At 44.0% G+C, this 23,346-nt stretch overlaps 1 protein-coding gene across 1 annotated transcript in view; it reads left to right on the top strand.

The window, feature by feature from the left end:
• KIT (KIT proto-oncogene, receptor tyrosine kinase) overlaps window positions 1-23,346 on the top strand; it is a 162,100-nt gene that overhangs the window by 69,502 nt on the left and 69,252 nt on the right. The window contains exons 2-5 of the mRNA XM_029587549.1: window positions 14,056-14,334; window positions 14,593-14,877; window positions 17,247-17,383; window positions 19,353-19,512. Coding sequence (XP_029443409.1) covers window positions 14,056-14,334; window positions 14,593-14,877; window positions 17,247-17,383; window positions 19,353-19,512 — 861 coding nt within the window. The remainder of the gene's footprint in view (window positions 1-14,055; window positions 14,335-14,592; window positions 14,878-17,246; window positions 17,384-19,352; window positions 19,513-23,346) is intronic.

The following is a 23,346-nucleotide window of genomic DNA, read 5'->3' as shown; positions in this document are numbered from 1 at the left end:
CATTCTTTAGGTTTTCATGCATCCTCTACCTTCCTCCATTTCACCTGCTCTTTTCTTCCATCCACTCTCAGTCTCATTTCCATCCACACACTTCCGTCGTCCTTCTTCCAGGACAGGATTTACGCATAGACCTACTGGGCCTGTGTCTAGACCAGAAAACGTCCGGGGAGACAAAGGTCCCTCGCACCATGAACCTCTGATCACATTCTGCCTCCTCTCCTCCTCCGCATGGATCTGCTGACCACTTCTCCCCTCCCCACAGCATAAACCTCTAGTCTCTCCTTCTGCTCCTCTCCACTCACCACCTCCTATCTCAAACTCTGGTTAAACATCAGTATCAGCAGTTGGTGAGCATTGGGAACTGAGCCAGCCCATATTTACAGCACCAAAGCGACCCTGACCTCTCCAGGCATCAGTGTGAGAGGTAAGAAGTGTGAGTGTGGGCTGCCTCAGTCTTCATACTCAGTCTACTCGGTCATTACATTCTTCAGGGTCCCAGTTACTTGCCATCCCCTCATTGCCCCAGTTGAGATGGATAGTATCCGACATGTGCCCTGGCATTTTCCCATGCAGGGCCTTTTTTGTGGAATGCATTTCGAGAGGAAATTCGAGAGGCAAGGATATCACATTTTTTTAGAAAGAAAGTTAAAACATTTTATTGTAATGGAGCATTTATTTCCTCATTTTATTTGTTTGGTATTGTTTTATATGTGTACATTTTTTTGTATTTTATTTTTGATGTTAGTTTTCATTTTTTATTACTGTTATTTTGTGATCCGCCCTGAACTAAAATCTTTAAGATTCTGCGGAATATAAATCTGTGTAAATAAATAAATATTGCCAACAGAGTCACAAGGTCAGGACATCAGGAGGTCTGTAGTGGGGGGAGGAGATTTGCTGGGCCCAGAACTTTGCCACCCTAGACACAGTGCCAGTAGATTTATATAAATTCACCAGGGATGGAGGGGAAGGGATGACGGGGGGAGTGCTTGCTTTGAAAGTGCCTAGTGCCAACAAACTCCTAAATGCCTGCCTCACTTCTATGCACTCATCCTTCTTTCATCCTCTCATGCCCCTGCTTCCATTATCCCTTCTTCCCTTAAATTCTCCATGACCCTTCCTCATCCCTCCCCTGCATTTGTGCTGACACCGCACTGCTGTGCTTTCTGTAAATCCAAGCCTTGTCTGATCTTGGAATTAAGTCAGCGCTGAACAGCTGACTTGTAGAGTGACAAGAGGACAGAGTCGGTGGTGTTGGTGCTGAGCCGGCAGTCGCCCTGCATGGGCAGTGACAGAGAAGGAGGCAGTTACTATGGCCATGTCTCACAGTTCTGCATCAGGGTCCAGATTCTGCAGTCGGCACCATGGCTCAGGAAGCACTGAAAGCCGGTGGCCCTGCTAATACTGCTTCCTGATAGACTGTGCCATCCATGACTGTTCCTGTAAATTAGGTTTGTGTTATGGACTCTGCCTCTTAGGAGAATGGGGTATGAGGAGTGTTCCTGAACCTGCTGAGTCTTTCATTCTTTTGAATGACTAAGCTTCCATTATTGAGCAGTTACCTAATTTTTAGTAAATTACCCAGTGTACTTATCATATCAATGTTTTAATTTTGCTACCAGTGTCACCTTGCTCCAGCTATTTTAAAATGCATGGAGATCCCATGCACTTTTAAGAGTTCCACTATGCAGCATTCCTGGGTGGTGTTAAAACTATACAAAGTAAGAGTTTGTTCTGTACCGACAATCTTTTCATCTACTATAAATATTTCAGCACCACAATAAATTATTTGTTTCTAGGGTCTTTCGCACCAGATTTGTTACTCCTTTAGGGCACAGAAGTAGACTCCCCCCCCCTCCTCTGGTGATTCATGGTGTAATGATGATAGTAGCCGAAAATATGAATACAGAAGCTGTGAAATAGCTGAAAGAGTGGTGATGTGAATGGAGTGTTTGAAAGACAGAAGTTCTCTCATTCCCTTGTCATATGCCTGAGGCAATGGGAGTTAAAGGGACCAATGAATTAATGTGCATGCTGACCGCCATTAGCATATGCGTTAAGTAATATGGTATTTACTAAACCTCCGAATTAGCGCTATGTTGCGCCAATGGAGGAGCAGTAACATTAAATGCACCTGTATACGGCCACACAATGCAAAGAGCATGGTAATAACCTCTTTGGGATGTCATTTTACCTTGGTGTTTACCAACAGTGCAGAATTGGGAGCTGAACTGTCCGCAGCCCTTTATCACACAAAATACAGCTCTTGGTCCTCAAGGTATCGGTAGATGACAGCGTGCCATCCTTTCCTGTACATGTGCTTGTATAGGTATGCATAGATATGTAACATTCATTTATTTTTTCATGTCTGGTCTGAGAAAGTTCAGCACTTCAGAAGGTGCACTTCTGCAACCCATTGGTTGAAATGTAGCGATGGAAGTGTATTGTTTGGTATTCAAGATGTGCTGTTTGCTTTTGGGAAAATTGTGCCTCATTTATGGCTGAACCCACTTAATATTTGTAAACGTGCGTTACAGCACTACAGAAAAGTTTTTGAGTAAACCTTTTGGGTTTTTTATTATTGCACACCACATCAGGGGAGATGTTTATTTTGAGAACTGAATAAACTTTTTTTGCTGAGAGGATTCTAGCCTTGGTTATTGCTGATGTGGCCTATTAAGAGGTTTTCTAAAAAAAAAAAAAAAAAGAAAAGAGAAAGGCACAGCCATCATAGGTAAAACCTAAAAGATATGCAAACATTATAGCAAAGATGCAAAAAAATGATATCATTCATTTGAAGGTCCATATTCAGAAGTTATCTGGCTAAATGAAGATTTGGGCAATTATCTGCTAAATTCTAGCCGGATAATAAGTTAGGTGGCTAGAATTTAGCCAGATAAGTCAAGGGTGTTCTAGGGGCATAACCGGAAGGAGGTAAGTTGACTAGCTAAGTTGACCGGCTAACTCTGATTTTCCAGATAAAGTTAACCAGATAAAGTTAGCTAGCTAACTTTAAGATACCTGGCTATATTCAGTAGTGCACCTGCACTACTGAATATAGCCAGGTATCTTAAAGGCCGGCGAACACCGAGATGGAGTTGATGCAGCTTGCATAAAGGAGCTCTGCAAGTCCCCACCATCAGTAGGCGGACCCTGTGAGACAGAGGCCTAACTGAGATTCACCTTTACCAGTCCACATTCCCCTCAGGATGAGTCTTTGGGTGCCAGGGCTTCTGCTGATGGAGATTTTTGTCAGGGTCGTTGAGTCACAGTAGACGTAGGTGAGGCAAATCCAGAAGCAGGCGGTGGTTAATGGCAGGCGGCATTCAGGAATGTCCAGGAGGCAGGCAGTGGTCAGTGGCAGGTGGCATTCAGGATATCCAGGAGGCAAGCAGTGGTTGCTGGCAAACTGCATTCAAGAATGTCGCAGAAGTTATGAAAACAGAGTTTACCGGCGTTGGTCTTTGTAACCGGCAGCCGCGGCGGCATCGTGTTAGCAAGGAGGTGCTAAGGTCATACCATGCACACGTTAGGAAAGCGGGCGCTGACTTTTCAGCGCCCGCTTTCCGTGCTTTATATTGCATCGGCCCCTTAGGCAGTAGAAGTAGCATTTGCGCTCATAGTTGCACGTCCACTTAAAATTGTGTGCACATGTGCACGCCTTCAGGCCACTTTATAACATGTGTGCATATGCACACATATATTATAAATGGCCATTTCTCTGGCACAGGCCGGCGAACACACATGTGCACTTTTCTGTACTTTTACCTGCGCTCAGCTATTAACGCCTGCTCCAGGCAGGTGTTAATATCTGAGCGATAAAAGTGCATCTGAGACGCACATTTATTTTTTTGCATGCGGAGTGAATGAGTAATAGCCTCATTCACATGCATTTGTATGTGATGAGCGCTATTACATTCACTCTGCGTCCGACACGGGTTAAATAGGCGCTAATCCCCCTATTGCATTAGGGGGGTGGATTAGCGCCTATTTAACCCGTGTCGGAGTGCAGGTTATACAGTTGAGCGCACTGTATAGCATCAGCCCCTAAGTAGGGTGATTTTAAAAGACACATATACCAACACATTTGCCACTTTTCCCAGATCGCCCAGATAAGGGATAGGACTTCCAGACCCCCCCTAGTTTAATAGCCTCCCTTCTTCCCTGTTAGCCCCTACCCTTAAAACCCCACCCATCTATTTATCTTTATTCTATTATTTACACGTCATCCATAGCAGAAGTAAAGGTACGTGGCAGGGGAGCCTGGCACGTGCTTGTGTGCATAAATATTGAGGGGCGGATTTTAAAAGCCCTGCTCGCCAGCGCGCCTATTTTCCATAGGCCGCCGGTGCGCGCAGAGCCCCGGGACGCGCGTAGGTCCCGGGGTTTTTGGAAGGGGGCATGTCGGGGGTGTGTCGGGGGGCGGGACCCGATGACGCGGCGTTTTGGGGGCGTTTCGGGGGCGGGACCTGGGGCATGGTTTTGGCTCGGGGTGTTTCGGGGGCGTGGCCGCGCCCTCCGGAACCACCCCGGGTCGAGTCTCGGCGCGCCAGCAGCCCGCTGGCGCGCGTGGATTTACATCTCCCTCCGGGAGGCGTAAATCCGTGGATAAGGTAGGGGGGGTTTAGATAGGGCCGGGGAGTGGGTTAGGTAGGGGAAGGGAGGGGAAGGTGAGGGGAGGGCGAAAGAAAGATCCCTCCGAGGCCGCTCCGATTTCGGAGCGTCCTCGGAGGGAACGGAGACAGGCTGCACGGCTCGGCGCGCGCCGGCTGCCCAAAATTGGCAGCCTTGCGCGCGCCGATCCAGGATTTTAGAAGATACGCGTGGCTACGCGCGTATCTTATGAAATCCAGCATACTTTTGTTTGCGCCTGCTGCACAAACAAAAGTACGCGATCGCGCAGTTTTTAAAAATCTACCCCTTAAAGTATTTACGTCCTAATTTTAAATTAAAATCCAGGAACACCCAAATACGTGCGTTTGCAGGCAGCTTTTAAACTTCAGTCAGCGCACGTTGGCCAGAATTGGGTGGCTATCTACCGGTTTTGGCGTGCCGGACTTTTAAAATTCACCTTTATGTTTTATGTTGGAGCACACCATTTCTAGTGTGAACTGTTTATTTTGTCAAGTGTGAACCTCTTAAGACTCTACAGGTTAATCCTATCCTTTTTTCATAGAATGAGCCAGTACTCATCACAGCTGCAAAGTATAACCCCTCTGTAAGGAGGGAGGTTACCTAAATAAAATATATATAAATATATATAAAAAAATAAATAAATATATATATATATATATGGCTTGGAAAAAGTTTGGAGAGAGCTAGGGGGTCTTGCTAAAGAGTGGGTGGCAAACGGAGAGAAAGCTATGGAGGTCTTACATCAGTGAGGGGCGAGAACTGGAAGAGGGGGGAGCTATCTGCCCCCCCCCCAAGCGTCAAGCTTTAGGGGTGGGACAGACAGAGAAAAACTGTCTTGCTAAGTAGGGGGCAGATGGAAATAGAGGGAAAGCTAGGGGGTCTTGCTGTGGTGAAGGAGAGAACTGGAGAGGGTGGTTCAAACATTGTGAGGTAGGGGGTGGCAGTGAGAGAAATCTGGTGGGGGGGGGGGGGAGGATGAGGGAGGGATTAGCCTTGGGAGATAGGGAAGTAGCAAGTGAACTTCGGGATTAACCCGAGGGGGAGGAAAGATCAAAGATGGGGAAGAGGTACAAATCATAAAAGGGAGAGAGCTGGGGAGGGTCATTGAACCTGCCAGATAAGGCTGAATATCAGTATTTATCTGAGGGCCTGCGTCTATGGGAAAAATGCTTAGTAAAGGAAGCCCTAAGTTAGCTGGATAAGTAGTTCTGCCCTGAATGCCCCTGTCCAGTTCCTCTTTTAACCAGCTTTCAACAGGATAAACAGCTGGCTAAGTGGCAGCCACTAAGCATGGATGAATATACAAACAGTACCACTTAGCCAGCTATGTTGGAACTGAGCCAGTTAAATGGTGTTGAATATTAACCTCATTACTTTTAACAGCTAGTCATTTTAAACATTATTTTATGCTAATCCAAGTAAAATCTCTGCACAGCCAATTTTTAAGGATGTGATAGGGACTGTTCCACAATCCAATTTTATTGCCTCACTGCAGATTTTCAAACCCAAGTTTCATATATTCATCCTTACCCAGTCTACTGTAAGTAACCTTTCACTTCACTTTCAGAGACCTAGCATTATTCCACATTCCCTTACAGTCAAGTTTTGTTTACTAAACTCATTGTAGGATCCCAGGTCTGAACAGCTTTTAACCCCTGTGTCTTTAAACACTATTGACTATGAACCCACCAATAAGGGACCAAATGTTCTCGCAGCACATGCTCGGGATAAATAGTTTGGTATGCTGGCATCCACCATGAGCCCGATAAAGCCAGAAATGGATCCCTTGTCTCAGACCAGGTGTTAACCTTTAAGAAGGCCAACTCCTGCAGAACCCTCCAGTGCTAATTAGAGCCTGATGTGAAAGGGTTGGTTAGTGGTGGGGGGTACTATTTCCACCCCCTATAAAGATTGTGACAACCCCCCCCCCTCCTGCAGACCCTGAGTACCCCATACAAAGTCCCAAACCCCTGGCAGAAGAGGCTGCCTACAGAGCCACGCCCCACTAGATCCACCCACTCCCCACAAGAATGATTCAACCCCTACCCTGATCCTCCCCTGCAAGAGGAAACCCTCACAGGACTCACCCTTTTCCTGCAAGAATGCCAAGGTCCCTGGGGCTACCTAAGCCATCCCTTCCTTTGTTTTTCTCTGGCATGAGGGACTGAAAAGCTCTCCTGCTAGCACTGCCACTACTTAGTGGCCCTTCAATAGTAACTCTCCCTTCACCAAATATCCCTTCCCTAAACCATCATTCACTGTATAACTTCAGCAAACCGCGTACGCTATGCACGATCAAACTCAGATGGCAGATGCACGGTTTTCATGTGACATGTGTAACGTTGATGGAACCATATAAATAAATTGATCGGGATCTCAAGTCCATTCATTTGCAAAGTTTAAAATTGGTAACTTGTGTCAAAAAAAAAGGCACAAGGAACAAATGCATCTCTTGATACAGAAAGAACAAATGTATTCCTTTTTCTTTCAGTCACTGACACACACAAAAAGAAGCAAGCTGAAACAACCGTTTGTGGTGTATAAGGATATTTTTTTTTATTTTTCTGTAGGCATTCTATTTTTGGTCTGGCAGTTTCCTCTTGCTCCTCTGGGCTTCCAGCATAAATGGAAGCAGCATCTATTGGACAGTGGAGTCATGAGCCTTCACCCACCACTACCCGGGATATTGCCCCTAGTTTTATAACCTTCCCTGCCCCAGCCACTGCAGTGACCCTCTTTACCTGGGAGCCACAGAGCACAATTCCCTCCAACGTGGCAAGCGAGTACCCTAGTTCCAAGCAGTAGGTGTCGGCATTGAGCACGGGCTGGGACTCTCGCCCCTCGAGGACTGCTCAGGCTGACTGCCTGTGCAGCATCATGAGCCCCACCTGGCCTGTAAATTACAGCTGGGACTGGAAATCTACACCTGAGCCATCAGGCCAGCCCTATATTTAAGCATACATTTGGTTTATTCCAAAGACTGGCTATGGAAGTTGCTGCATAACAGCAAAAAAAATGTTGCTGTTCCCAGCAGGCTGAGCTTCTCAATGATAGCAGTGTGTATCAGGGAACTGCAAAGATCTCCATTGTAAGCAAAGGAACTATTTATTACATTTAAATAAACACCATGTCAACTCTCCTCCTAATTTAGTAACTTACAAAATCCTTTTCTCACCATTCTTAACTCCTCCCTCCACCAGATTTACAAAATCACCATTAGTAATCGAAGGAGAAGCAACCAGGGGAGACCTTACTTTCTGTTAGAATTTACAAAGCAGACGCAGTTGCTGTACAATATTTTCCCTGTTTTGGAAATCTATTATCAGTATCACATTGTAGGGGCATAAATTTGTACCCCAGCTGATGGAGTTTTGAACAGGGGTAGTGATGAGCCTGGAGCTTGGGGGCCCGCTTTGGGCCCACTAGGCCACCAGGTATGCCCAGGGGGGTAGACTTCTGCAGATTAGTGGATCGGGGTGAGGTGGGGTTGGAGGGGCATCTGCTGCGTGGGGGGGGGGGTTTGGAGCTGGGGAGGGGATGAAATTTATTTATAAGGGGCAGGGTTGGGTAGGGGTAGGGGAGTTTGCGGCATGACATGTAACATTTTTGTGTACATGAGGGCCGCCTCTAGAGTCAGTGGGGGATAGGTGGGGCTCTCACAAGACCCCTGTAGTGGGTTACAACTGGTGATGGGGCGTCGATGGACCAATATGGCTCTTAAGAAGATGGTGCCCCTGTGTGAAGGGGCCACTATTGCATGACGTTTGGGCCCTATTATCCTGTGGTGCTTTTTTCTGCTGTATTATACCATGGTGGGAAATACCGCGTGGGTTTTCTAAGCTGCAGTATCGAGTACCACACACCTGTGGTATTTCCCTTCAGGGAGAAAATACCACAACTTAGTAAATGACCCCCTAAGCCTGGCAGTTTCCACTGGGGGCTCGAACTTCAGCAGCCTGAAAATATCCACTCTTGGATCCTGATGCTAGTTGCTCATGTAAAACTAGCATAATATTCCCTCTGTTAGGCACTGTAGAAGGTTTAGTGTGCGACTGGGTTTCCTTTTAATTGAAAGGTTATTTTCTGCTGCGACGTGCATGGTTATAGTTCCAGTGTTCTGTATACTCATGGGAACATTACAGCAAAGTCAGCTTTTTGAGATGAAAGGGTGACGTTCTCTGCTAACTTCCAGAAATGTAAGTCTGCATGTTTGTGTCAGAAATAAAAGAACTGAGAGAGAGAATTCCTTTACTTGCAAAAATGTGATTGATATCCTGATGGAGCTGGAGCAGAAAATCTTAGTTCATATACTCTGACTATAATATAGGTATGTTTGTTTGGCTGAAAATAAGTGGATTACAAGTACATAATTGGATAGAATAGTCCAATAAAATTAATTTATAAATAAGTCCTTAATCTTGAATTTTTAAGAAAGAAATTTAGAACAGAAAGTATCAGGTTGCTAGGAATACAGTGAGTTAGCATGAAGAATCCAAATCATAAAGCCCTAGATTGCTTGCTTGTAGAACGCTTGCCTCCTGGCACAGTGAAAAGTAGATGTGCTGAATCACTAGTGTATTTGTGCATACTGTGCGGGATCATTAGGAAGTAGATGTGCTGCTGAATCACTAGTGAATTTGTGCATACGATGCAAAATCATTAGGAAGTAGATGTGCTGAATCACTAGTGTATTTGTGCATACTGTGCAGGATCATTAGGAAGTAGATGTGCTGAATCACTAGTGAATTTGTGCAATCGATGCAGGATCATTAGGAACTAGATGTACTGAATCACTAGTAAATTTGTGCATACGATGCGGGATCATTAGGAAGTAGATGTGCTGCTGAATCACTAGTGAATTTGTGCATACGATGCGGGATCATTAGGAAGTGGATGTGCTGAATCACTAGTGAATTTGTGCAATCGATGCAGGATCATTAGGAAGTAGATGTGCTGAATCAGTAGTAAATTTGTGCATACGATGCGGGATCATAAGGAAGTAGATGTGCTGAATCACTAGTGAATTTGTGCATATGATGCAAAATCATTAGGAAGTAGATGTGCTGAATCACTAGTGAATTTGTGCATACAATGCATGATCATTAGGAAGTACATGTGCTGAATCACTAGTAAATTTGTGCATACAATGCATGATCATTAGTAAGTAGATGTGCTGAATCACTAGTAAATTTGTGCATATGATGCGGGATCATTAGGAAGTAGATGTGCTGCTGAATCACTAGTGAATTTGTGCATACGATACGGGATCATTAGGAAGTAGATGTGCTGAATCACTAGTGAATTTGTGCATATGATGCAGGATAATTAGGAAGTAGATGTGCTGAATCACTAGTTAATTTGTGCATATGATGCAGGATCTTTAGGAAACAGATGTGCTGAATCACTAGTGAATTTGTGCATACGATGCAGGATAATTAGGAAAACTAGGCGGCCACCTAGAGCGCCAAAACGTTGAAGGCAGCAAAACCCCTCCAACATGAGGCCCAGAGGGGGAAAGCCAGGACTGCCAAAGAAGGGAGCGTTGTGCTGGAGCTGCTGCCAAGGCTGGTGCTTCCATTAGGCAAACTAGGCGGTTGCTTAGAGCACCAAAGTTTGGGGGCATGAAAATGCTACCAGCATGAGGCCCAGAAGGGTGTTGTCAGAACTAAGAAGGAAGCACTGTTCTGGAGCCTCTGCCACAGATAGAAGGGAGCGCTCTGCTTAGAGGTAAGTTGGGGGAGGAAGTGCATGACCAAAGGTTTTCCAAGGGCACCAAAAGCTGTTGCACCGGCCCTGGCTGCTGTCAGTAGGTAAGTTGGATGACCGAAGGGTGCCAAATAGTCTTGCACCAGAGCTGGATAGGGCAGAGAGCAAGGTCAAGCCCTGAGACTTCTGAGCTTCACAAAGCTAAGTGCAAAGATCTACATCACAGATTTGAAAATATATTGGATATCATTAATCTCATTACAGTACTTTGCTGTGGATTGTTGAGTGAGGGAAAACCTCATACAAGTTATCATCTCTGGGCACGTTGAACTCCATCAGAATTTAAGACATCCTCTCTCTCCTCTTGCTGGTTCCACTGCAAGCTGTTCCTGGGGTTGAGCATAGGTGCTGGGTGGGGGGAGGGGGGGGGAAGGAGGGAGGTGTGTAAGAACTGATAAGTAAGGTAGGGAGGGTTCAAGAGAATGGTAGAGACAGGCTGCTGGGAGGGTAGAAACCTCCCTCCTCCCCCAAAAAGAAACATTGATTTTTATTCTTCTACATAAAACTCAGAAGATATGTATATTTATTTATTGAAAAATTCAGATCCCACACGATCTGGCATACCCAACAGGCAACAAATTATGCATACATAATAAAATAGATTAATAACATTTCAATCAATAACAAAATAAACAGACCCAATTACGAAACTGATTCCATCAAATAAAATGCGGCACAGTAATACAAAAATAACCTATCACACAAGCATTCTGATAGTTCAAATCATATTATTCTGTACCATAAGCATGTGTAAAGAAAAAAAAGCTTTCACCTGTTTCCTTAAAGACCGGAAATATTCAATAATTGTGATCTTGATGGGGACAGCGTTCCAAAATTGTTCTTTTACAGGTTTCTTCTAGCCCAACCTGACACATGGTTGTAACATTAAGGAGGTTTTGCCTAATTGATCTTAAGACTCCAGAAGGTTTATAAATCTCCGCAGAATGCGCAGTTTGTAATAATCAATGTTTGTAGCTGCCTTTATTCGAAACTGTAACAAAAGGTCAGGTTCTAAGAACAACACACCTAGGTTTTGCAATGGAAGAGAGAGCGAAATGTTCCGCTCCTCAAATTGAAAAGATTGAAGGAAGGTAATGGAGAGGAAATCTGCTTAAAACCATCACCTCTCTCTCCTGCCAACATTTAACATAAGTCTTTTCACAGACATCTAGCGCTTAATAGCATGCAAATAGCCAGTGACTGTCAACTTTGGGTAGTTGCAACCTGTCAGCTGCATACATGAAGAAAGCTGCAGACTGGACACAGGTAAATGTTAAATAAGAGAACTGACAGGGCACTCTTATTTAATATTCTTAATGTTAAGGTGGATTAAGCACAGAATTTGGCCCTTGACATGTTGTAAAAGTATGTTAATGCCTGCTTAAGCATGACGGGTAACATGAAAATTTCAGTCCTAATGTGCCACATATTAATGAGCTGTGTAACATATATAGCAGTTCGTCAGTATTAAAATGGCTCGGATTGTGACAGACATTGTCAACCACATTAAACCTCAAAAGTTCATTACACTTTAAGAAGTATAGTTAATTTTCCCTGGGAGCATCCATAGGCTAACACATCTGCCAGTGCTCTCATTCCCAACCCTGGCCCGCAATAGTAAAAGGGGTAATTGGCCCTAAGTGTGATGCCCCGCTGGAAGATGTCTCTCCTACCTAATCTGGCCCCTCTTGCCCCCAAAACAGCTTGCATCAGGCGTGCAAAGGCTGGAGTGACGCCCAGTCCCTCCTGCTCTGCTTGTGCCAAAATTCAAAATGGTGGCAGCTGAATTGAGTGTCCCCCTTTGCTTTGCATGTGCAAGACAAATGTGAGCATTGATTCAGCTGCCATTGTTTTTAATGTCGGTGCTGATGGGGCTTTGCTGTGCCCAGGGCACCCTTGATGCATCAAAAGGGTAAAGGCGGTGTCCTGAGTGAGAAGTGGATTTAGTTTGGTATTCAGATGAGGGCAGGGCTTATAGACAGAGGGGCTGGACTACGGAGAGGTGTCATTGGAGGGGCAGGAGAGGATCTCTGAAGGGGATTATGTGCTGAGGGAATCTGCTTGGAAGGGGTCATTTGGGGCTAGCTGCCCATGTGGGCCTTGTGGCTATCAACGGGTGTTCCTGCAGCCAGGAATGCAGGGTTTACTAAATTGCAGTGCTCACCACTAGTAAATCCCGCTGAGCCTAAAATACATTAAAATTGCATGCTAATGTGAGATTCAACAAACTTTTGTAAACAGTCCCCTAAAATAAAAAAGAGAAAAGACCCAACATTAAAACCTACATTTTATAAACTATAAACAAGCCTTAATTATAGTGGAAAGTTGGCCTAGTTGTTAGAGCAGAGGGCTGAAAAGTAAGGAACCCAGGATTCAAATCTTGCTTCTTCTATTGATGTTCATTGTGACCTTGGGCGAGTTACTTCACTGCCTCAGGTGCAACTTAGATTATTTGCCCTCTGGGCTGGGGAAATAACTACAGTACTGAATTGTAACTTGCTTTGACTTTGCGCTTGGAAAGGTGACTAATGAAATCCAGAGCCGAGAAAAAACAAAATTGGTAGTTTGAGGGCTTCTAAGTATTGTAAGCTACTTTAACACATTCATTTCCTTCAGGGTAAGCCAAAATAAGAAGATCAGAAAGATTCTTCCTGGGAAAATCCTAATTAATATGTAAATGACTCAAATTTTCTTACCAAGAAGATCATATGTCTCCACCAGGGTACACATATGACCAGAGATAGAATAGGGGGATAAGGTGCCATAGACACACTCCAGTGAGCAGTGCCTTGGGAATTATAAAATGTGCTGGGGGCTCTTCCAAGAGTTCCAGGAAGGAGCCTGTGAGTTTGTCAAGGAATAAGTTCCTGGAGCAGCCTATGAGGGCTGGAGGAATCTGGAAGGGACTCCTGGAGAGAGGGGAGTGTAGGAGATTCCTCGCTCTGCTGGGAATTGTCTCTCCCAGTACTCTTTTGTGGAACTGGAGTGGACACAAGCCACCAAAAAGGGTCCCATTGTATCTAAAGTGGAGAAGTATAGAAGAACTTTCTCAAGAGGGAAGAGGAAATAACAAAGAAGGAAGGAGTAATAATCACACAGTTTGGAGTCAAGGAGATTCAGGTACAAATCACAGTCCAAGGTTAATGGTTAGAATCCTGGAGAAACCTGCAGTTGTCTCTAGAGTCAAAGGAGGCCTCTACATGTTTTTGATGTGAGCAAGTGATTTGTGTGACTGTGTTCAATGGATATTACCAGAAAGCAGTGTGTGCTTTGCCAGTTTGTCGTTGTCCACCAAGTTATACACCAGTAAATATTTTTTGGAATAACAAATCCTGGTGTGGACTATCTTTTATTTGAAAACATTTGGGGATTGTCAGCTCCCACCCCAGCCAGAGGAATCCTAGGGAACCCCATGGGTTGCAATATGGCCCAGCAGCCCCCAGCTGTATACCTCCTTCTCCATTGAGATGCTTGAAACGGTGTTACACGTAAATAACATTTCTATTGTCTAATGTTTCCCATCTGTATGTTGTATCGTAGCTGCTGTTGTTATTGAAGGCACATCTGAATTAATTCCAGTTTAGTTGCCCATATTCAAATAGTTATGTGCAGACAACAGTCATTACATATTAATGAATGTTGTTATCTTTACAGCTTGCTTAGTGCCATCAATTACTCCAGCACAGAGCAACTTAACTGTGATGACTGGTCAAGAATTGAGATTAAGTTGCAGGGATGATTCTGGCGTGAGCTGGAGTGTTCAGAAGATCGGCTGGATGACGAAACGAAAACCAGTCGGCCCTAAATCAATCCAAGGCAATGACACAGACAAGGTGCTCTACCTGCCGAAAACAACCAGCAAAGACACGGGCAACTATACATGCATCAATGAGGAGACGTTGAAAAACGTTTCCATTTATGTGTATGTCAAGGGTAAATATTTTTATTTTGTTTTCCCTGGTATTTTTGTCAATCAGAAAGTAATTTGTGAGATAGAAAGAAAAAAAGCACTGTTTCAGATCATCCTAAACTAATCACATGATGAGTGAATCCAGTGCAAGTCATGATATGACAAAGATGTGGATCTTTGTGTTCTGGTTGATATCATCATATTGCAATCTTTTCTTTAATCTCTGTTTATTGTAAAAAGAATTCTTCCACCTAAACATTTCCTGCTTGTGTTTCTTACAGATTTATCCACTCCGTTTCTTCACTCCTTTTCTGATTTTGCTGATGGACAAGAGAACAGCGATGCAGTTATTATGTGTCCTGTGACAGATCCAAGCATCTCAAATTTTTCTTTGCTAAAATGTGATGGCACAACCCTCCCCGAGAACCTGACGTACGTTCCAGATCTGCACATTGGCATTACTATAAAAAACGTACAGAGGTCTTTTGCTGGCTGTTACAGGTGCTCAGCACAACAAGAAGGCATTGTGAGAACATCAAATGACTTTACCTTAAGTGTAACACCAGGTAAAATCAAACAATGCACTTGCATTTCCAAGGAGCTTGTTACAGTTCTTTGTGTTATTTTACCATTTCTGTCATTGCATTACCATGTCCAGCTTGTGTTTCTCTCTTACCTATAATCACCACAAGAATAGTTTCATCACACCTGATTATATATATATATATATATGCAGTTGTGTGATCTGCAGGCATGATGACATTTTCATGTCCTTCCTTTTGTTTTAACTGGAATTTTCCTCCTGCTCCTTGTACTTCTAGCTCAATCTGAACCAGGGCTGGGATCTGCCACAACAAACTTTCACTTGTAACTACCCTGGAAACATTTCCCTTCCTTTATAGCCCCCTTCCAGCTTCCATGCACCAAAGCTCCTTCTACAATCACGGACTGCCTAAATCCAGGCAGCAGGTGTAATCTTTAGGAAACAACCATGACTACTTTGCCCAACCCCCATTGCTCCCCAGGAATCTGCAGCATCCCCTAGCTCCAGTCAACTCAGGGAGTGAACCAGGGACCTTTTGTATAGCAGTGCACATCACTTACCAACTGAGCCATTGAGTGGGTCCTTGTACCATTACTTTAAGAACATAAAAACATGCTATACTGGGTCAGACCAAGGGTCCATCAAGCCCAGCATCCTGTTTCCAACAGTGGCCAATCCAGGCCATAAGAACCTGGCGCGTGCGATACCAGGATGGGGGTGGAGTCGGCCCCGGAGGAGGAGGAGTCGGGGCGTCACCGGGGCCGACGCCGCAGACAGCGAAAAGGTAAGTGCCTTTTCGCGGCAGCTTTTGCTCCCAATAGCTACACCTCCTATGGTGGCACTATTGGGTGCGAAACCGGCAGCGATCGCACCGTCACGGTGCGATCGCTGCCGACTAGCACAGGCCCTCCCCCCGTTTTGGCCCCCCGCCCCTCATCTTCTAAAGTATTGCAGGCCTGCGATACTTTAGAAAATGAGGCCCTATGTCCCTTTCCATAAAGTTTGCCACAATCACTAGCTCCTGCATATTATATGGTTTTAATGGGCTTTCTTATACAAATGTATGTTTGTCTCATTGGGATATGTGGTGCATCTGCTCACCTTTTTGTAGGCTGCCTCTAATCAAACTGAGCACATTATCCTTCATTATATTTCTAATCCCTTCCTCCTCAGCCCTTCCTGACATTGCTCTGCTTGACAGCTTCACTGCAAATTCACCAATTTCTGTAGACCTGCAATGGAGATGATCCATGCTCCTTTCCATCAGGCCTGGGTGACCATATATTTCGATGTCAGTAGGGACAGGCTAAGCCAGTTTTACTCCCTGGAGAATGTATGAAGTTTCTTAAATTTCATAATTTCCACTATGAATATTCATGAAATGTTTGCATACATTTGACTTAAAAATTAGCTTGTGAGCCACCTCATTGCTGTATCTGAGAACTGAAGTTTGCCATCATTACAAAAATGCCTGTTATCATTTGATGTAGCAATGTACGACCACCCTAATCAGATTCCTAAAATGTTGCTGCTATCTACCACTGGGAATAATAGAATCTTGCACAAAAATAGCTTTGGCCTTTATTTTTAAATATATATTTATCTGTGTGGTCTTGAAAGAAGATGCTGCCTCTAACGTTTAAGAACTTCTGCCTTAAGTTAACAAGAAGAGAATGTTTTAACTGTAGATCAAATCAATGTTTAAAAACTTCAGAGGTCATAGTGATGCATTCTGACAAAGCTGACTTTTCTCATTTTGCATTTTTTTTCCCTATATGAATGTATAATTATTCATTCAAAAGGACAGCCTGTGCCGTGGATCACATGCTACAGTGCTGGTAGAATGGGCCAAGTGCACTCGGGCTTGTCTCCTATCTTATGGGTATGGGGAAAATGTTTAGTACTTACCTTCAATGAGAGAAATCTTGTCAAGGTTTTGTAAACAAAGTCCATAAAGAGAGTGCTTGCTATTGAGTAACCATTTCCACTTTCCTTTGCCCTTTCGCTTTGCGGAGAGTCTACTTCACAGAAATTCGATTATTCCTCTCACATGCATCAGGCTGATCCTGAGCCTGGGTTTCAGATTAAGGCTCAGCACGGAGAGAGTCATCTTGCATGTCCAACAGTGCTTTTACATGCATTTGCCATCTGTGGGTGCAGGTGGGGGAAGAAAAAACATGGAAAGTCTGAAGACTAATCCAGGACAGGCTCAGCTGGGACAAATGCATAGTTTTAATTATATGGGGCACTTAGAAATCTATGAGGAGGCTGAATTATTGAGTAGAAGACCTGGAAATTAAATGTGGCAGTCAAGGGCTTTAATTTCTCTGTAATGGAAGCTTCAAATGTGATGGAAATAAAACAAAATATATGTTCTCATCTATTTTCCAGTTCACAAGAAGATTCCTACCATCTTCTTATCAAAAACTAAGCAACTTCTTAAAAGAGGAGAAAAGTTTGAAGTTACATGCACAATAAGGGATGTTTTTAGTTCAGTGACTGGTAGCTGGCTGGAAACTTCTAATATGGTGAGGTACTTTTTACCTTTCTACTAGTATGTTTCATAATGTGGTACTAAACTTCCAATGCTTTGGGAGAAATATTGAAATCCATATTGACAGGCCAATGCAGTTATCTGGGCATTAAGAAACTACGCTGGATTTCAGACTGTAAAATGTGTGTTCGGCATAGACCAAACATACATTTTAACTCAGGACAAGAACCCAATAAGGAGCCAGGAGGAGACAGTGATAATGCAGCTAAGTGGCAGCCACTGCCATGTTGCTCAATAAGTAGTGATTTATCTGGCTATCTGGCCGCAATATGCCACTGCCTCTTAGCTGGCTAAGTACTAACTTGTCCAGCTATCTGGCCATGATTTCAAGGCTGCCACTTAGCTGAATAAGTACTGACCTATCTGGCTAAGAATCAATGGCAAAACCATGGCCAGATAGCTAGATAGTATTTCTCTGTCTTAAGTGGCTGCAGTTAGCCTGATAAATCCCAACTTCGGGGGTTTTTTTTTTTACTTTTTTTTTTTAAACTGTTTTTATGGATTTTGAGTGTCAGTGCTAGAAACCTAACTCCATCTCTGACCCAGGAATTAAGTTTCCATCGTTAAGAAAGACTGTGTTTGGCCAGCACACCTCTCGGCATCGGGAAGTACTGCTTAATGCCCTCACTTACATGGGATTTCCATGCAAGAGTAGTAAACAGTAGAGATGTGCATCACCCAAACCATTCGGTTCGGGCTTCAGTTTCGGCCCACCACAGGAAATTTCATTTAACCCACGATTCGGGCTTTTTTTTGGGGGAGAATCTGAAATTTCGGGTTAGTGCCCACTAACCTGAAAAACAAATTTTTCTGAAATTTCGGAAAAATTGCATTCATTTTTCGGGTTCCCCGAAACAGGACGAATTAGGCAATTTCATTGAAATGCACATCCCTAGTAAACAGTATTCCTATTTTGGAATGCACATTTTGTGAGTATAAAACTCCTTGCTACATCAGCAGTAAGCTTTATGCTCAAAAAAATGTACGTTTGAAGGAGGGGTGAAATGTGCATTCGGCTGAACACACCTTTCTGCATTGGCCTGGGAGTGAATAAGACAGAGAGCCAAAAAGTCATCCTTGTAAAATTCCACGGATAACTTTAAGCAGATATTCAGCAGAACTTACTCTGCTGAATATCCAGATAGTTTACTCATGTAACTTTGGGACAGGTATTTGTCCAAGCAGACTTAACCCATTAACTCTGTCCAGGCAGCATTAATATGAAAATGAAACCGTGATGCGGGAACTCCCACGGAACTGTCCTTTTTCACCTGGGCAAATTCTGTGCAAGCTGCTTGGATAATATGTAGCCAGAGAGTTGAAGGAATATTCAGATTTCAGGTTTTGTTTGTCTAACTCCAAAAGTTAGCAGGACAAACCATTTGAATATCGATCTCATTCATTTTAATATTTCTTATTCGGTCAGTAAAATTATTTGGCACGTGAGAGTTGCTACCTTCTCCTCCTCTGTCATGGTCATAATGCTATTTTAGAGTTTTTCATTGTGAAACAAGTTTTTCTTAATTATTAATATGGCATCTTAGTTAAAGGTGTCTTGAGAAATAGAAAATCATTCCAACATTGGCATACATCTGAGGTATATCGTATGTGAAATATAATGCAAAAGCTTAGTGATATATTTGTTAAAATGGACACATTTTAAACTCAACATACAGTTTTATTCTAACAAATGCTTTGAAAATAATGAGGTTGATATTCAAAAGCCATTTAGGTGAATAACTGAAAAATCCATATGCGACATAAGGTAGGGGCAGGCCGGAGGTGGTGGGAGATTTTTCCGGAAGGAGCAGAGTTAGCCGCAAAAGTTACTGCATTTCTATAGTTATGTACTGCTTTTGTCATCCCTATGTGCTTGGAAGGATGGTATATTAGTAAGAAAATGTAATATTATTTTTAAATTGGCAGATTTTTTTTTCTCACAGGTGGTAAACATCCAAAGTACATTCCCCAATAGTCATTCATATGAGAGTAATCTGACATTGATCAGCGAGTCTGTGGAAGTCAATGATTCCAGAACATTCACCTGTCTTGCAGTTAACACCATTGGATCGTCAAATGCCTCAATAAGCTTGAAAGTTATAGGTAAATACATTTCTTAGCTTTTGTAAGAAACTTTGTTTCAGGGTTTTGTAGTCTCATAATGAAAGCAAATATTCATAAAATAAATTTGGCCGTTTTCTTAGGGGCAAATTTGGAGTGATTTGCACTAAAAGAAAAAGCTCACTTTCTTCAGAGGCAACACTCTGTGGTTACTGTTACTTTTTCTGCCAGATCAAGAACCTCGCTCCGTAAATTCTTATATACAGGACTCACTTCTGATATCCCAAGGAAAACAGTTACGCTTGACTTGTTTCTTCATCCACCATCTAGTTAAGACTCCCTTAATCTCTTAAATTATCCCACACTTCCTAGGTTCTGCCCTTATCCCAGAGAATTCACTACTCATCCTGTAGTTTGCAATGTCTTTCTGGAGCTCTTCCTCTGTAGAGAACTTCCCCGTGAAACTCCCAGTCCCTCTTGGAGCTTTCTCTCCTGTTCCTAATCCTTTCGGAAACCCTGTTATGCTTCTGAAGCAGGTTTTGTTTTTTTTTAACTTGTAGTCATGTTGCGCCTGGCCGACAGGATTTTCAAAAGGGCAACTCCATGAGGGAGTTTCTCTTTGAAACAAATTCCCATGGGACAGCAAGCTCCACAGGGACTATTATTCTTGTCCTGTCAGAAGGCAGTTTTCAGAAGCCAGTTGTCTGAATAAGTGGCTAGTTACCTGAGTAAAAGGGCGATATGAACACTGCCCACCATGCTGCAGATAAAAAGTGTCCTCCTTGATCCACGGCAGGCTCCTACTTTTACTCCCATTTTTATGAAGGCGTCCCAAGGGCAGAGTTTATAGCTGGGAGAGGCAGTAACATGTGTAGTTATGGCCGGGGTAAAGTCGACGCAGAAGAAAAACGGGGGCAAAACCCCTCGCATACTTTTTCCTTGGACATTTTCAAAGGGAAAGTCTGCTCATATTTTACCTTTGAAGATTGGCGCAAAATCTGTGGGCAAAAGCAGCTCAGGCTTTACAGCCGCCTGCGCAGTTGTGAAAGTTGTGTTTAATTTTAGAATGTGGTCAGTCATTGAACCGTAACCAGCTCTGCTGAGGAAACTAAGAACTGTAGCATTTCTTTACCAAATTGACATTGCATGTCAAGCTCTAGAAATACGCGCACATGCTAGTTATCACATTTTAATGCTAATTAGAGCATTATCTTCTAGGACAAAGTAACGAGTTAATGAAGAAAACTAACTTAACATTGCAAATAGCAATTTAAATAGTACTTTTATCAACGGAAGTATTATCAAATGATAGAGGGTTTTTTTTTGTTTTTTTTAAATTAGAAACCTAGGGGCCGATGCAGTACAGAACGCTCAGCCAAGCGCATTGTATAATCTGCAGTTGGATGCAATAAGGGAATTAGCGCCTCCACAATGTGCGTCCAACACGGAGTGAAACTAGTAGTGCTTATCACAATAAGGCTATTAGCTATTCACTCCGCATGTGAAAAGAAAATGTGCATCTAAGACATTTGTGCACTCAGAAATTAACACCTACCCGGGCTCCAGCATCAGGCCTGGGTCCAGGCCAAAGCCCTGGTGTCAGGACTGGACCTCCGGGCCAAGTCGCGGAGTCAGGCCAGGGTCTGGGCTCTGGGCTAGGGCAAGGCCCAGGACTCAGGACCTGGTCACAGTGTTGAGCCAAGGCCCAGTCTTTGGGACCCAGCCTCTGGGATTGGGTCTGGGATGAGGCCCCGGCGCCAAGACCCAGCTTCAAGGCTGGGTCAAGGGCATTGGGCCTGGGTCAGGGTTGTGGCCTAGGCTGAGGCCACGCTGTTGGGCCTGGGTCCAGGCTCTTGCCTAGGCCAAGGCTCAGGCTTCGGGACCTGGCCTCCAGGCTGAGTTGCGGCATCGGGCCTGGATCCGGGTTGAGGCCCTGGCATCGGGACCTGGCCTCCAGGCAAGGCCACGGTGTCGGGCCTGGGGCCAGGCCCTGGCCTAGGCCGAGGCCCAGGTTTCGGGACCTGGCCTTCGTTGGATATCCGATGGATCAGGTAATTTTTTTTTAATTTTCAGGGGCCTTGGCGTTGGCCCGGGCCTCCACTGAGACTCTGATGTAGTGCTCGGCCTAGGCCACAGCTCCTGCTTTGGGCGTTGGCCTATGCCCTAGACGAGGACCCGGCTTCCGGCTGAGGCCGAGGTGCTGACGTCGCACTTTGCATAGGCTGTGGCCCTTGCTTTGTGCCTTGGTTTATGCCCTAGGCAAGGCCCTGGCTTCCTAATCCCGATGCATTAGTTTAAAACAAATTGGTTTGTTTTATTCGGTGGGCCCCTTATTCAGTTCGGGGCCCCCCAAATTTAATGAATCGGCCTTGTATGATGCATGTTGCACTTTTGTTTTAATTCAATCAATCCAATCAATCAAATTTTGTTTTAAACAGGTTTTCCTCTCTGTGCTTCAGGGAACTGACATATGCAGACTGAGTTCAGTTTGAGTTCTACAGTCACGCAACAAAAAGCATTAAGAAAGCAAAGTAAACAGCCTTCGGTTTGTTGTTCTACAGAAAGCTGCCTCACACATTTCTTTTATTTATTGATTTGATTTATATTCCGCTTTTCAGGCACTTCAAAGTGCATTACATTCAGGTGCTGTAGGTTTGAGGTACCATGTCTCCCTCTCCCAATTTAGCTCAGCAGCAGCACAAAAGACAAGAAAAGGACCCCCAACTCACACGTGCACAAGCACGCACACATATTCCTTAGCCGGAGGCTTCTCTGCAAAGCCTTGTACATATGACATACACCCTCGGGTGCTTAGCTCAGTGAGGCAAACAAACCCCCCCAAAAAACCCCTCAGTTAGTTCCTGGTTCTTTACTCTTCAGCAGACTTTCACTGACAAATGCTGAAGATGTTGCCATGCCTTCAGCTTAGTTCAGTGAATCTGAAGGACCCTCCCCTGCCCCAAACAGTTGCTAAGCTTTAGTGCTTGGGCAGACTTTTCTCCATATATATATAGGCTGGGTGCTTCCACCCCCTCAGGCGCTGGGTTCAGTTCAACAAGGCAGTAAAGCAAAGCAGTTCTGTGCTTACCTCTATCAGTTTCTTTACTCACAAAACACATGCTTCCACTTTATCCAGTAGTTAAATCTTTACTAGCAGCTGACTGGACTTCTCACTCATTTACTTACCCTGCAGCCACTATCCCGTATCCTCTGGTTTTTTGTTTTTTTTACCTCACAGTAGGGGTGGGGAAGGAGTTCGGGCCTTCCCCCTCCAGTGGGCTCTGCCACCAAGGCCCTATACTCTTTCTGTGGCTTACTTGCTGTTTTGAACCTGCCGTGCGTCTTTGAGGGCTGGGAATAGGTTTCCCTTTCCTTCAGTAGGAATCTGGGCCACAATGGGATGTGTATTCTTTTACGAGAACATAACATTTATTAAATATTTATTTTTGTTACTATGTTATGCCTTGTATTGTATTTTTGTGCGTTTACCGCCTCAAGCTAATAAAAATGGGCGGTGTAAAATGTTGAGATGAATAGAAACCTTACAAAATCTGGCCACATGGCTGCCTTTGTTTTCCCTAGAAAAGCCAACATTTTATATTAACCCTTTTGCCATTTATTCTGGCAGCTCCAAGACCTTCTGTTGAATCAGTTGGCTATGGCACATTATTTATTTATATATTATTTCTTATATACCGCACAACAGATATCAGATCTGTTTAACAACTTTAAACAACAATTAGGGGTAGATTTTAAAAAAGTACGCCCCGCGCGTACTTTTGTTCACGCACCAGGCGCAAACAAGAGTACGCCGGATTTTAATAGATACGCACGTAGCCACACGTATCCTTTAAAATCCGGGGACGGTGCGCACAA

This window comes from Rhinatrema bivittatum, chromosome 1 (genome assembly GCF_901001135.1).
Source record: "Rhinatrema bivittatum chromosome 1, aRhiBiv1.1, whole genome shotgun sequence".
In the NCBI taxonomy this organism is placed as follows: domain Eukaryota; kingdom Metazoa; phylum Chordata; class Amphibia; order Gymnophiona; family Rhinatrematidae; genus Rhinatrema; species Rhinatrema bivittatum.
This window is presented reverse-complemented; position numbering and strand designations above follow the sequence as displayed.